A 15,464-nucleotide genomic window follows, 5' to 3' on the forward strand; every position below is an offset into this window, starting at 1 on the left:
CAAGACCAGTGTGAGCTACACTACGTTGTGAAAATCTAGAGAAAATGGTATTGCTAAAGGTGTGTGTCACCACACCCAGCTAAGGATTTTCTTAAGGGTTTGTGTGTTTGCCTGCTTGTCTGGTCACCACGTGTATGCAGTTCCTGTAGAAGCCAGAAAAGAGGGTCTTAGATCCCTCAGAACTGGAGTTACAGAGCATTGTGAGCAGCCTAGTGTAGATGTAAAGAGCCAAACCCTGGTCCTCTGTAAAAACAGCAAATGTGTTTCAACTCTCAGCAGTTTCTCCAGCCTGATTAAAAACATATTTCGATACTTGGTTACTGTTTAGATTTGAGTTAACAGAGAAAGCCATACAGTAAAAACTGGGATGACTTCCGGGCCTGATTAGTTAGTGGCCCAGAATGGGAATTCCTTCTGTTCTGTGTAGGGGTAAGATTTTCTCTCTCAGATGTTGGTGAGAACACGGGTAACCACAATGGGCGCTGCCAAACTGTGCCTGTGCAGTAACCAGCCTTTACTTGAAACCCACACTGCCTGAGCCAGGAAAAGCAGAACAATAGAAAGGCCAAAGTTCCTGATGACAGCTTTAACTACAGAGCTTGCTGTGTCTGAGTCTTTCCCGGCGAGACTCCATGTCAGCCTGGGAGGGCTGCAAAAGCATCCTCACAGTTCTAGGTTCATATGAAAATAAATAGAAAAAAAAAATGTTAGCCAGGCAGTGTTGGCACATGCCTTTAATCCTTGCACTTGGGAGGCAGAGGAAGATGGATCTCTGTAAGTTCAAGGCTAGCCTGGTCTATAATGTGAGAGTTCCAGAACAGCCAGGGCTATTACACAGAGAAACCCTGGAGTTCAGGAAACAACTTTTAGGAGGTGATTCTCCTCTTCCACCATGGGTTCTGGAGTCAGATAGTGCTGCTCCCCTCTTTGGCTTTGACCCACTGAGCCACTATGCCACAGGCCCTAAACAAGGCTCTGTGTTCCTTTTGTGCTTTGAAACTGGGTTTCATGTATCCCAGGCTGGTCTTGAACTCACTATGTAGCTGGGAGTGACCTCCAACTTCTGATCTTCCTATCTACACCTCCCTAGTGCTGGAATCACAAAGCTATGTGTTGTCACACCTTGTTTGAGGTAGGTTCTCACTATGTAATCCTGGAATTTCCAGACTTGTCATAAGAAGCCAGATAAGAAACATCTTGACTTTGTAGATCATATACAGTTTGTGTTACATATTCTTCTTTGTTTTGTTTTTACCTTTCATTTTTTTTTTTTTTTTTTTTTTTTTTTTTTTTTTTTGTCCCCCGAGAAGAGTTTCTCTGTGTAACCCCAGCTGTCCTGGAACTGGCTTAGACCAGACTGGCCTCGAACTCACAGAGATTCACCTGCCTCTCCCTTCCAAATACTGAGATTAAAGGCATGGGCCTGAGCCACCACCACCCAGCTAATCCCTGTGCTTTTAAAGTGAGTTTCCAGGTGGACACAAGGGAATCCTTGGAAGTTTGCTAGCCAAATCTAAAACACATCGTCAGCAACAACATAAACCTGTTGTTTGGTGTTGGGGATGTATAATAAGTGTGTGTGTGTGTGTGTGTGTGTGTGTGTGTGTGTGCTGTAACCTGTAAGAGGAAAAAAATTAGTGATTTCTGGTTTAAATATTAGGATAGCACATGCAGGTAGACATGTTCATAAGCCAGAAGATCTGGGCTGGAGATAGGAATTGTGAGTCATAGGCATACAGGAGCCAGGGAAGGAGGCTTAGGGGCAGCTAACATCATGCAGGAAGATGGGGGGGGGGCGGGGGAGGCGCAGCTAGAACCAAGACAGCCTTATCCCTCTCCAGGACCAGAGTGAAGGTCTAAAGTCCGAGCAGGTTGGCTGGGGATATGAGCAGGAAGCCATTTTGGGTGCAGTGGTTTAAGAGCTATGAGAGATTTATGTGCAGAACCCTCCAGACGTGCAAACCAGCCTGAGCTTGAAAGAGCTCCGACAAGCTGCCTTCCAGTCCAGGACTGGGAGGGGCCAAATGTTCCTAGCAGGAGCACCGGCAGGCAAACACAGGCGCTGGTATGCAGGCCAAATAATACCTGAGGTGGGACACAGGCAGGGTGAACCGGAAGGGATTGGGAAATCTGAGCCTCATGCAGACTGTTGATTTTTCTTCGGTGCTTGGGATGGGACCCAGGGCCGCTCACAAGCTAGCCAAACACTCTGTCATTGGGCTACACTGTTCTTCAGCCCCCTTGTGGATCTTTTAGGAATTCTCTTAGCAGCAGCTAGGAGCATAAAATGAGAATAGGACAGCAAACCTTTCTTTCTTTTTTTTTTGACTTATTTATTATGTATACAGTGTTCTTCTTGCAGTTCAGAAGAGGGCGCCAGATCTCATTACAGATGGTTGTGAGCCACCATGTCGTTGCTGGGAATCGAACTCAGGACCTCTAGAAGAGCAGCAAGTGCTCTTAACCTCAGAGCCATCTCTCCAGCCTCACAGCAAACCTTTGTAGCTGGATATGGTTTGTGCCCCTGTAATCCCAGCACTTTGGGAAGGCTGAGGCAGGAGAATCATCAGCTTGGGCTGTAGAGTGGGTTAGAGAAGAATTTAGGAGTGTCACTGGTTCTTTCCAACTGGCTGGCTGAAGGATAAAGATGAACAAGTGTTCCAGATTTCTGCTGCCTCTGGAGACTGGGATTACACTATTATGGAAACAAAGAATACAAAGGCTGTTCTGGGGGTATAGCTCAGTTGGTAGAGTGCTTGTCTAGCACGCACGAAGCCCTGGGTTTGATCCCTGGAATTGTTCAACAGAACGGTAGCACACACTACACACTTGAAATCTCAGTAATGGGGAGACAGATGCAATAGGTTCAGGAGTTCAAGGTCAGCCCTTCAACACATAGTGAAATATTGAGTTCAAGTCCAACCTAAGATACAAGAGACCATATCTAACCCTTTTGTCCCTACCCTCCAAAAAGAAAGAAAACTATATATTCTTTCTTCCCTCACTGATGGAATGCAAGCTTCATTGAGACAGGGAATTTTATTTTTCTATTTATTTTTTTCTTTGAAACAGACACTCATTATAAAGCCCTAGTTGACTTGGTCTCCAATACATAAAGATCTGCCTGTGTCTGCCTCCCAAGTGCTGGGATTAAAGTGGTGTGTCACCATGGAGGGCAGGACCAGGGGTTTTAATCATTTTATTCTCTGCTTGTTTCCCTGGAACCCCAAACAGTATGGCACTGGTTGAAACTCAATAATTTTGTTTTTCACTTTTGTTTCTTTGAGACAGAGCCTTGTTTTGTACAATATTATTTTAACTAGGCAAAGATGTGTGGCATTTCATTTGTTTATACTGCATAATATTTATGTGAAGGTGTGGTATACATTAGTTTCTGTTGTCTTTGTTAACAATATAAAGAATTGTTACCTTTGTTTATCCTACATTGGTTTAATTATGTGAAGATGTGTTGCTTAACCAGCATAAGCTTTTTTTTTTTTTGTATTTGTTTGTTTGTTTGTTTTGTTTTCGAGACAGAGTTTCTCTGTATTGCTTTGGAGGTTGTCCTGGAACTGGCTCTTGAACTCACAGAGATCTGCCTGCCTCTGCTTCCCAAGTGCTGGGATTAAAGGCATGAGCCACCAATTTAGGTTAAGCATTCATAACCTAGTCACTTTGTCATGATTTGGGGAGCTGGTTGATGGTCCAATAAAAGAAAACCTGGTACAGTATTGCCTTGAGCCAAGGCTGTCCTGGAACTTATCACATTCTACCTTAGCCTCTGGAGTGCTGGGAATACATGCATGGTCCTTCATAGCCAGAATTAGCATACACTCTCTGTGGTCCTGGAAATTCAGCCCAGAGTTTTACACTTGCTAGGCAAGTACTTTCCCACTAGGCTAATCTCTAGTCTGTTTTTTAATTTTTTTTTAAATTTATATAAATTACTCAGACTGGCCTTGGATTTAGGAAATGACTGCCTCGGCCTCCCTAGTAGCCGTAGTCATCTACCGGTGCTAATAGACCTGGTCGGTGAACTACTGGTTTTCCATTAAATTACTGAAGAGATCATTGTTCACATAACCAGTAAGTGTCCATGAAGATGTGTGGAGCCAGGCTAATTTTGAAGTCTAATATTGTGTAGTCTAATATTGAGGAATTCAAGACAGTGTCTTTCAGGTTACACTGGAAAACATGACTGAAAAACATACTGGGCAGTAGCCAACTGGGGGAAATTTCACATCAACTGGCCTCAGGAGAAATGAATTCTTCCATGTAGTTTCAGTGCTGCCAAGAGCCACCTCGGGAAGCTGCCAAGAGCAGAGGGACCAAAAGCTTACACTAAAATATAGTCTGAAAACCCAAGGGAGGACCGAATGATTTGGTGTTAGAGAACACAGTCCTCCAGGCAAAGCAATCACCAGATCATCAGATCCCCAGTGCAGGCTTGCAGGAGACCTCATAAGAAGAGAGGGGAAGAGCTCTGGAAGCTCACCTGGGATTCCAGACGTTCCTCCCAGCTATTTGTATGTTATCCTGCACTAATTGCACAAGGCCTGGGGGAGGGGCTCCCTTGGGAGGTGCTATTGTATGTAGCCTGGGTAAGGTTAACCGAAGGAGACTCCCTTATAGGGAGGAGGGAAGTCATCTTTCTTTTAGGTGTAGACATTCCATCTTTGGAGTCAGGCATACTCCCGTGAGCAGTTCCTCACTCATGTGCTGCTGTAAGGAAGCCCGATAAGCTCCTTAGTCCCCCAGGCTGAATTTTGTTACTGTCATGCTGCTCATGAAAGCTTGAAGTCAAGCAAAGCCAAAGTTCACTGGAAGAAGGCAATTTTATCAGAGTTTAAAAGAAGATCCCCAAGGCCTAACAATCTGTGCATCTCAGTTGCTGCCCTGAGAAGAATAGAGAAGAAAGGGGGCTGGGGAGGGGAGAGAGGGACACTTTTTTTTGAATCAAGTCTTCAGCACATGACCGACAAGCACATTGGGGGGGAGCTTTAAAGAAAGAGCACCAAAGCCCAGAGGGTACCAGGGGTAAGCACCCAGAGGCTTTGGCCAGCATCAACAAGAAAAAAGAACTGGGCAGTGGTGGGGCACGCCTGTGATCCCAGTACTCAGGAGGCAGAGGTAGGCAGAGCTCTGTAAGTTTGAGGCCTGGTCAACAGAGCTAGTTCCATGGCAAACAAAGTCACACAGAGAAACTCTGACTTTTTTGTGAGCCTGAACTCAGAAGCTAAACAGCAGTCTGGCCTCACAGTGCCTTGAGAGGACGGCACTAGAATTCTGGGAAAGAAAAGTGCATTATCTCGGAGTCTGCTTATCTCTTTAGCAAGGCTTACAGTGGACCCCTTCCCTAGGGGTGGTCCCTTGGACTCACCCTACTCTATTAACTCCTAAGGCATGTCTCCACCTAGAGGTAGATTCCCATCTTCATGATATCATTCCCCTGTCTCGGAGTCTTTTAGGAGATCAGGTGAAGTTGAGGAGTAGATATAACCCATTTTCAGCATGAAAATCAAGAGGTCCAGTTCCCAAACCATTGACAGAGGGGAACTACGTGTTCCCACAGGGGACACCTGGAGAAACCAGAGGCTCCCTCCTGGCATTCCTGGACTACAGGATCAAGGAAGTTTCTGGAACTGTAACCTTTGCTGTCCCAGTCACAGGGACTTTAGAAAGAGGGGGTAGCCATTGTCCACATCCCAAATCAAATTTCAAAGCAATCAGTAGAGGGAGGGGGATATGAACAGGTAAGGTGACAACAGGGAATAGGAACACAAAATGCTCCAGAATACATGATTTCCCAATGTTTACACAATTCCAATTTTGCCTGAACAGAAAGGCTGGGGAATGGAACCTTGTAGATACTGAGAAAAAGTCATTGACAAATCTGACATTGTAGTCACCGATATAACCTGGAGGTGAAACATTGTTGGCTTGAGTTTTTTTTTTTTTTTTTTTTTTTTTTTAGACAGGGTCACTTTGTAGCCTTGGCTGGCCTGGGACTCACAGAGACCCACCTGCCTCTAGCTGGGATTAAAGGTGTGCGCCACTACCTCAGCTATAAATTATTTCAACACTGTGCCTAATATAGATATGTGTAGGCATTCATTTGAAACTGTATATTTCAAATGTTTTTGGGATTTGTATCATAATGGGAGTGGCCAAATAGAACACTTAGCAGTTCTCGTCAAGCTGGGGTGGGTGAGGACATTACCCCGCAGCCTTACACTTGCTAGGTAACTGACCATGGCCAAAGTCCACCTCCACCTCCCTTCTGTAGTTTTCTTTTTGAGATGGTCTCACTAAGTTGCCTAGTCACACTATGAAATTTCGATATAAATTTTTTAAAAATGAGCACATGGCAGCTCCTAGGTATAGTGGGGGAGAAAGTTTATTGTAGATTCGAGGGGAGAAAACAGCCAGAGAGGCATCTGCAGGGGTCCAGGCTGAACCAGGCCATGAAAGGCAAGGGAGAGAGAGGAAGCAGGAGCCAAGAGAGCTCCCTGTGACCAAGTAGCCAAGAGAGAGAAAGGAGCAGGGGTGGAGCCAGCAGGGCCTAGAGGGCAGAGGTCAAAGTGTCTGAGGTTATTATATAGAGATCTGAGAGGCTGGGGGAAGGGAGTGAGGCTCAGGGGCTGGAGAGGTTCGGGATGGGGCTGAGGTGAGAAATGCTGAGGAGCAGGTCTTGGTGATGCTGAGACTGGCTGCCAGCCTCAGGCTTGATTTGTTAAATAGGCATATCAGGACCAGAGATAAGGATAATGACTCCTTTTAGCAAGTAGGGGCTATCTCAAATCCCTGAGGGAATACTGGCTTTTGTCTAACTGCCACACTTGGGGAAAAGGAATTTCTTGGGATCTAACACAATCCTCCTGCCTCAATCTCCACTGTAGCCTGGATTAGACACATGCTCGGCCAGGCCCAGGTAGCATTTAGACTTGCTTCAAGGACTTGCCCTTTCAGCTGCTTGCCATCTTTTCCCAACAATATATGTTTTGGTCTCCGAAGCATATACTTCTTCACCCAGCCTTTGACACGCAGAGGCCTAAGAACTTTAAATATTTAAAACCCAAACTATGGGTAAAGGATAGGGTCTTCAGAATATCTACCAAAGACAATAGATTGGCTGGAAGATGCTGGGAGCCTCCCTAGTCTCTGGGCCATCAAACTTGGAGGTTGCTGGGGAGAGCCAAGATGCTGATGAGAGAAAGGGAGCGCCTGGGTCCTGGGGGAGTCCTGCAATTTCCTTTTCAGCTACTTTGAGAGGGAAGTGAAGTCAGTCAACAGTCTCTTCAGGTAGCCCCATAGTCAAAGAGCCTGGTGGACTTTGTTCCTGGAATCAGGGTCAGAGCCAAAGCTGGACATTAACTAATTTAACCAGTTGTAGTGAAAAGCAAATACCAGGAAGAAAACAAAAAGATAAAGTGGCATCTTCTCACCCAGTTTGTCTTCAGGATCCTAACATGAGATTTAGGTTTAAGTAGGAGGCAGAGGTGTGTACAACTATGTCAGCTCTAGTGTCTCTTTTGAGGTCTCCTGACAAATCATTTTTCCCCTTGACATGTTTTTTTTTTTTTTTCTTCTGCTGTTGCCAGGGTCTCATCCAATTCCTACCAAGAGATTGCAGGCAATTTCCAGTTTCTCAAGATGGTCATGGTGGGCCACACCTTTAATCCTAGCACTCAGGGGGCAGAGACAGATGGATATCTGAGTTCAAGGCCAGCCTGGTGTATAGAGCAAGATCCTGAAAGAACCAGCTTCCCTTTCGGCAGCCATAACAGCCGAACATGTGCTTCTATGACCTTGACCTAGTCACTAGAAAGTCAGATGCCTGTCTCTTGACAAGGAACCAATCGGAAGTTAGCTGGTGGCGCTATGCTTTACGACCCTGGGTGTGCTTTACGGACTAGCGCACAGCAATGATGTAGAGAGCATAGCAAACACCCTGGGAGGGTCAGGGTCATAACAACAGTTGACCAATCAACACAGGGCAAGCCTGGAGGCACACCAATCGTGAGCCTGTCCGTACCCCTAGACACTCCCCTTACGCTGCCCTATAAAGATCTGTACGCAGCAGCTTCAAACCATCTTTTCTAGCTGTCCGCCATGGTGGGTGGGTGAAAGACCCGAGCTAACATGGGGTTAGCTCGTTAAATTACAATAAAGCCTCGTGCAGTTTGCAGCAAGCTCTCGAATCCGCCTGGTGATTGGGGTGACCGAGAACGTGGCCTGGGACCCTGGATACTTGAGTTTTCGGGGGTCTAACAGAGCAAGATCCCAACAGCCAGGACAATACAGAAAAACCCTGTCTCCTTTCTGTGTCTGGTGGGTGGGGTGGGTGACTGGAGAGATGGCTCATCAGTTAAGAGCACTTGCTATCAGAGGACTGGAGCTGAGTTCCCAATACCCATTTCAGACCCCTGTCAACAATCTGTATGTAATTCTAGCCAGGGAGATCCAACACCCTCTTCTGGCTCCCATGGGAACCAGCAAGTGAGTGTGCATTCCCCTATACAGATATAATTACATAAACTTAAAAACTTAAAAAAAAACCAAACTTCTGCCAAGAGTTTTACCACTGCCTCCAGGGAGGGGAGGGGCACGTCACATGATTGTGTTGGTCAAAGAACAACTAGATGATGCCTTTACTTACTGAGCCATTTCTAGCCCAACCAGCCCCCCCCCCCCAAAAAAAGAGCAGGGAATATTATTAACTCACTATGACACTTGACACTTGAGTTATGGCCAAGAGCTTTTACTGACTTCCATACGAAAATGAAAGTAGCTGAAGTGGAGTCTTCAATTTTTTTTTTTGGGGGGGGTTGTTTTTCAAGACAGGGTTTCTTTGTAAAACTGCTCTACCTGTCCTGGAACTCACTTTGTAGACCAGGCTGGCCTCGAACTCACTGACAGTGCTGGCCTTAAAGGCATGGGCCACCACCCACCTCCCATCTAATTTTTTAAATTTAAGATTTAAGCCAGGCATCAGGTGGCACACCTTGATCCCAGCACTGGAGAAGAAGAGGAGTTGAGGCCGGCCTGGTTTACAAAGCAAGTTCCAGGATAGCGAGGGTTACACAAAAAGACAAAAGATTTAATTTGAAAGAGAGAGAGAGAGAGAGAGTTATGTGAATGTGTGTCATATATGTTCTGGTGCCTGAGGACAGAAGAGGGTGTAGGGTCTCCTGGGAGGTCCTGGATCTCCTAGAATTACAGGCAATTGTTAGCCTCTCTTGTGGATTCTGGGAACCAAATTCAGGTCCTCTGGAAGAGTAGCAAGCACTCCTAAGCTCTGAGCTTTCTCAACCCCTCTGGGTAATGTTTAACTACGCAGATTTAAACAACTTGAGGACTCCATGGTAAAATGTTGGACTCTGAGGTGTTTGGGGGTTTGTGTGTGTGTGTTTCATTTTGTTGGCTGTAGGTCAGACATGGTATTTAACTCTGTAGCCTAATAGGAATTCCTCCTACTTCAGTCTCTCAAGCACAGGAATAACCCACCACTCCAACAGCATTTGAAAACTTGAAGCTTCTTCCTATTGGAGACCTTTCCTTGTCTGCCAGTTTCCTAACTCTTTGGCTATCCCAGTACTTAAATACATTTATTTTACCATATGAATTCACAAGGACAAGAATTTGGCCCATTTAAAAATAAACAAATATTTAATTAGCACTACATTTTTATTAATTTGGGAAGGAATGATTTTCTTTTAATTAAATATGAATTCCAAATCTGGTGAAACATTTCTCAGTTTGTTCAGGACAGACTTTAGGTTCATTAATAAGATTGGATCAAGTTTAGTATCTTTGTGAAGAGGTCAAACTAGTCTACGTAGTGAGTTCCAGGCCAGTCAGAGCTTCAAAGCAAGACAAAATCTCAAAATAAATAAATAAATAAATGGAAAAACGACCTGTCATTTATTGTGCACACCTGTCAGACCAGCACTAGGGAGGTAGAGACAAGAAAATCAGGAGTTAGACGATCAGGAATCCAGGTCATCTACAGGTACATATGAGATCTTGTGTCAAAAAACAACCATACAGCCAGGGCGTTGGTGGCACACTCCTTTAATCCCAGCACTTGGGAGGCAGAGGCAGGTGGATCTCTGTGAGTTTGAGGCCAGCCTGGTCTACAGAGCTAGTGCCAGTATAGGCTCCAAAGCCACAGGGAAACCCTGTCTTGAAAAACCAAAACCAAACCAAAACACAAAAGCTGGGGTGATGATACACATTTTCAAACCCAACACTAGGAAAACAAAGGCAGGTGATGTCTCTGAATTTTAGGGCAGCCAGCTTTACATAGCAAGTTCCTGGCCAGCTAGGGCCAGCTAGGGCCAGGGTGGCCTGGTTTGGGGGAGAAATAAAAAAAAAAAAAAAAAAAAAAAAAAAAAAAAAAGATAAAATAGGGCATTAGTGGAGCAGTACAGGCATGTAGTACCAGCATTTGGGAGGTGGAAATGAGGATCAGAAGTTTAAGATCATCTCAGCTACATGAGATCCTGTTTCAAATAAGAGATTTTTTTTTTTACATACTCTACACCATTTTATTTTTGTTGTTTTTTATACTCTTGTTTCTTTCTCTCTCTCTCTCTCTCTCTTTTTTTTTTTTTTTTTAAAGACAGGATTTCTCTGTGTAACAGTCCTGGCTGGCCTGGAATTCTCTGTGTCTACCAGGCTAGCCTCGAACTACTACTGCCTGTCTCTGCCTTCCTTCCAGGTGCTGGAATCAAAGGCATGCGCCACCAACGCCCCTCGACCTGATAGCTCTTTTTTTTTTTTTTTTTTTTTTTTTGGTTTTTCCAGACAGGGTTTCTCTGTGGCTTTGGAGGCTGTCCTGGAACTAGCTCTTGTAGACCAGGCTGGTCTCGAACTCACAGAGATCCACCTGCCTCTGCCTCCCGAGTGCTGGGATTAAAGGCGTGCACCAACAACACCCGGCAACCTGATAGCTCTTAAAACCCCTTCCAACACTATGATATTGTAACACTAATTTCTAAGGGAAATGTTCACTGATGCCCAGATATTACTTCACAGTGTAAAGTTATTGCTGATATTCGGAACATAGTTCAGTGTGCATACCATAGGTCCCTTTCATCACCCTAACTTTAAGTAGGCTTAGTAGAACATGCCTGCCAGCATGTGGTAGAGACAGAAAATCAAGCATTCAGGGCCAGTCCTGCGCTACTTAGTGAGTTCTAGGTCAGAGCCTGCTTCAAATAAACAAAGAAATAATAGCTCTAAACTTAAGATAGCTGTCAGGGTTAGAGTTATTCTTAACTGCTACCAACTCCTGTTTAATTACAGATCATCTTTAGATGGTGGAAGATTTCCCTGAGAAGCGAGTATCGGTCAGCAAAACCTGGAGAGACAAAGGAAACTCATGAAGATTTTCTAGAGAACTCTCATCTTCAAGGTGAGGGAGGCAGTCACTTCCCAGCACTTGTGGCAGAGATGGATGACAGACTTCATACTTGTGTAATTATGGTCTTAGAAATAATAGGCTGGGGCAGGGTAGTGGAGGCACACACCTTAAGTCTCAGCACTAGGGAGCAGAGGCAGGCAGATTTATGTGAGTCTGAGGCCAGCCTGGTCTACAAAGCTAGTTCCAGTTCCAGGACAGCCAGGGCTACACAGAGAAACCCTGTCACATGAAGAAAGAAAAATAAAAAAGTCAAAAGAAAGAATAGAATGTTGGATTTGAGTTTTACTTTTGAGGATTTAAGAGGTACTTAGAGGACCTAAGTTCAGTTGCCAGCCATCCATAGGATGAGGGGCTTACAACTACCTGTAACTCTAGCTCCATGGAATCTAGTGACCTCTTCTGATGGCTGTGAGAAACTGCACAACCCACACCCACATAATAAAAATAAATAAATCTTTGTTTTTTCTAGACAGAGTTTCTCTGTGTAGCCCTGGCTGGCCTTGAACTCACAGAAATCCAACTGCTTCTGTCTCCCAAGTGCTGGGATCATGAACCACCATTGCCCAGCTAAAATACATCTTTTAAAAATCTCTTTAGAGGGGCTGGAGAGATGTCTCAGAGGTTAAGAGCACTGACTGCTCTTCCAGAGGTCCTGAGTTCAATTCCCAGCAACCACATGGTGGCTCACAACCATCTATAATGAGATCCGGTGCCCTCTTCCGGCCTGCAGGCATACATGCAGGCAGAACATTGTATGCATAATAAATAAATAAATAAATAAATAAATAAATAAATAAATATCTAAAAAAAAAGTCTCTTTAGAGGCTGGGCGGTGATGTCGTCACCTTTAATCCCAGCATTGGGGTGGCAGAGACAGGATCTCTGTGAGTTTGATGCCAGCCTGGTCTACAGAGCAAGTTCCAGGATGGGCTCCAAAGCTACAGAGAAACTCTGTCTCGAAAAACAAACAAGCAAACAAACAAAATCTCTTAGTGTCGTGTCATTGTCTGGGGAGGTTCGAACAAATGTCTGTTTGCCCCAGACAGAATAACAATAACAGACCCAAGATGTGATTCCACCCAAGTACAGTGAATATACTGGGTTAGTCATGGGCATATATATGGTGACTCAGAGACATCCGTGTCACTGAAAAGCCCAGCACTGAGTGACTGATGACTCACAAAGGCTGTGTCCCCATATACCTTACAGACAGCTCGGTTGTCATTGTTGCTCATCTTGACCCTCCCATCTTAGAGATCCATGCAGAAGGACTTTCTCCCTCAGCAGGAGAGAGAGAGACAGAGAGGATGCTTATGGCTACACATAGCAGGTTTCAGAGGTCATTCAGCCAGCTGGAGCCTCAGTGCTGCCACTAGCCAGCTGGTGTGACCACAGTGACAGCTCATCCCCTTTGTGAGTCGGTTTCCCGTGTGCTGGGCTAGGATAATCATGGCTACTTTATTCAGTCATCTTGAGCCTTCCCTGACTTGCTCCGCATTATATAATCAGCTCTTAATTATTGTTTGCTGTATTGTTAAGCAGACAGCATTGGACTGGACTTATTTTTCTGTCTCTTGGTCTTCCCTCTAAAATCCCCTACAAGATTTTCTCGTGCAGAGATCCTGGCAGAGGGTCTGAGCATGTCACTCTTGCTGACTGGGCCTCTCAGTAAGGAGATGGTATTTTCTGTCATTTGACTTTATTCTCCACCCCTGGTTCCTTTCCCTCATTGACTCCTCAGTCTTCAAATCATGATGATGGGACTGGGAATTCAAACCTGTGCCTTTCTTCTGTCTGTTTATAATTACGCCCTGGGGGATCTGGTTCAATCTCTAGCTTGCAGTGCCATCCATAAGGGCTGGAGAGATGGCTCAGTGATGAGGAGTACATCCTGCCCTTGCAGAGGACCCAAGTTCAGTTCCCTGCACTTATGTCAGATGGTTCACAACTTCCTCCTCTGGTCTGGTCTTGATGCGATGCTATATACCTGGTGTTATTGTAGAATATTATGCCCTGTTTGGTTAATGTCCCTGGGAGGCCTGCTCTTTTCTGAGGGGAGACTGAGGGGACATGGATATGAGGAAGGGAGGAGATAGGGGAAGAGAGACTGGGGCAACCGGAGGGAAGGGAAACTGTGGTCCAGATGTAAAATATGAGAGAATAATAACAATAAATAAATAAAAATAAGAAATAAACATTTTACATGCTCCTCACAGGGGGGTAAGTCCTAAGTTAGTGTCTCTCATCTGACCTTCTTTAAACAACACGATCAGCGAATACCTGCTAGACCACCAGTGTATCAAATATAGTTTCCATAGCGGGTTCACTGGGCAAAGGTACCTGCTGCCAATCTTTTTTTTTTGTTTTATTTTGGTTTTTCCTGACAGGCTTTCTCTGTGAAACAGCCAGAACTGTCCTGGAACTCACTCTGTAGACCAGGCTGGCCTCGAACTCATAAAGATCTGTCTGACTCTGCCTCCTGAATGCTGGGCTTAAAGTTGTGCTCTCCCCATAGCCCCCTGGCCTCCCCCCACAAGCCAGGAGCTGTCTTGAAGGCAGATCTTCCAGTTCTTTCAAGCCTTTAGATGACACAGTGACACAGTCCCAATCTCAACCTCAGGAGACCCTGTTTCAAAAATAAACAAACACAAAAGAGATATTTTTCTGCAATGTCTCCACTGGCGTGCCTATCATCCCATCATTCAGTCAGTGCAGACACTGCCTCATTAGCCAGGGCTGCCTTGAACCACTAGACAGAAAATCACAGCCTTTCTCCGGAACACCATGTCTTCCACATTGTCAAGTGAGACACTGTGCATTCAGCCATTTGTTCCTTGTCTCCTTTATTGTGGTGGGAACTTTGCTTGTTGATGGGTCTTTTGGTACCACTTAGAACAATGGCTGGTACACGACTCAGTAAATAAATTATCCTATGAATTATTGAAGAAAATTCTTGTTTTTTTTTTTTTAAGATTTTATTTATTTATTATGTATCCAACATCCTGCTTCCATGTATATCTGCACACCAGAAGAGGGCACCAGATCTCATAACGGATGGTTGTGAGCCACCATGTGGTTGCTAGGAATTTAACTCAGAACCTCTGGAAGAGCAGCTGGTGCTCTTAACCTCTGAGCCACCTCTCCAGCCCCCAAATTCTTGTTTTTTTGTTTTTGTTTTTGTTTTTTGAGACAGGGTTTCTCTGTGGCTTTGGAGGCTGTCCTGGAACTAGCTCTTGTAGACCAAGCTGGTCTTGCCTCTGCCTCTGCCTCCCAAGTGCTGGGACTAAAGGCATGCATCACCACCACCCGGAAAAATTCTTGTTTTTTTTCCCTTTTTTTTCTTCTTTCTTTCTTTTTTCATGGGAAGGAAGTTTATTGGAAAGGGAAGGGAGAGAAGGGACAGAAAGAGAGAAAGAAGAGACAGGGGTTCTTTTTTGGCTTTCCTTTTTCTTTTTTGGCAAGGCGTTTGTATATAGCCTTGGCTGTCCTGAAACTTGCTATGTGGATCAGGTTGGTCTTGAACTCAGAGCTCTATCTGCCTCTGGCTCTTAAGTGCTTGGACTAAAAGTGTTCAAGAACATTCCTGGCCTTATTTGATTTTTAGAACTCATTGTTTTATTTTTAATTGTGTGTGTGTGGGGGGGGTTGTGTACATACAAGTGTCACCAAAGTCCAGAATAGAGCTTCTGATGGTTATAGATGGTTGATTGTGCAATCTTTGGGAATATACCAACTTAAGAGACCCCTGGCCTCCATCAACCAACTAGGAATGTCCTCAGGTAGCTTTTGAGGTGTGTAGCAGAATTTCCTAGCCCTTCTACCACCCCACCTTGCTGCCACCCTCTTGCCTGACATTCCTACCAGTGTATTTGAAAAATGCCTTGATCGCTGGGCAGTGGTGGCACATGCCTTTAATCCCAGTACTCTGGGGGCAGAGGCAATTGGATCTCTGTGAGTTTGAGTACAGCCTGGCCTACAGAGTAAGTTCAAGGACAGTCTCCAAAGATAAACAGAGAAACACTCTCTGGAAAAACAA

At 44.9% G+C, this 15,464-nt stretch overlaps 1 protein-coding gene across 2 annotated transcripts in view; it reads left to right on the top strand.

Moving 5' to 3' along the window:
* Fbxo36 (F-box protein 36) overlaps positions 1–15,464 on the top strand; it is a 52,613-nt gene that overhangs the window by 26,123 nt on the left and 11,026 nt on the right. The window contains exon 2 of one of the 2 annotated variants that reach the window (XM_027397416.2): positions 11,311–11,419. The exons of the other annotated variant lie outside the window; for it this stretch is intronic. Coding sequence (XP_027253217.1) covers positions 11,311–11,419 — 109 coding nt within the window. The remainder of the gene's footprint in view (positions 1–11,310; positions 11,420–15,464) is intronic. 2 annotated transcript variants of the gene reach the window in all.

The sequence above is a fragment of the Cricetulus griseus genome, chromosome 2 (assembly GCF_003668045.3).
Source record: "Cricetulus griseus strain 17A/GY chromosome 2, alternate assembly CriGri-PICRH-1.0, whole genome shotgun sequence".
Classification (NCBI taxonomy): Eukaryota; Metazoa; Chordata; class Mammalia; order Rodentia; family Cricetidae; genus Cricetulus; species Cricetulus griseus.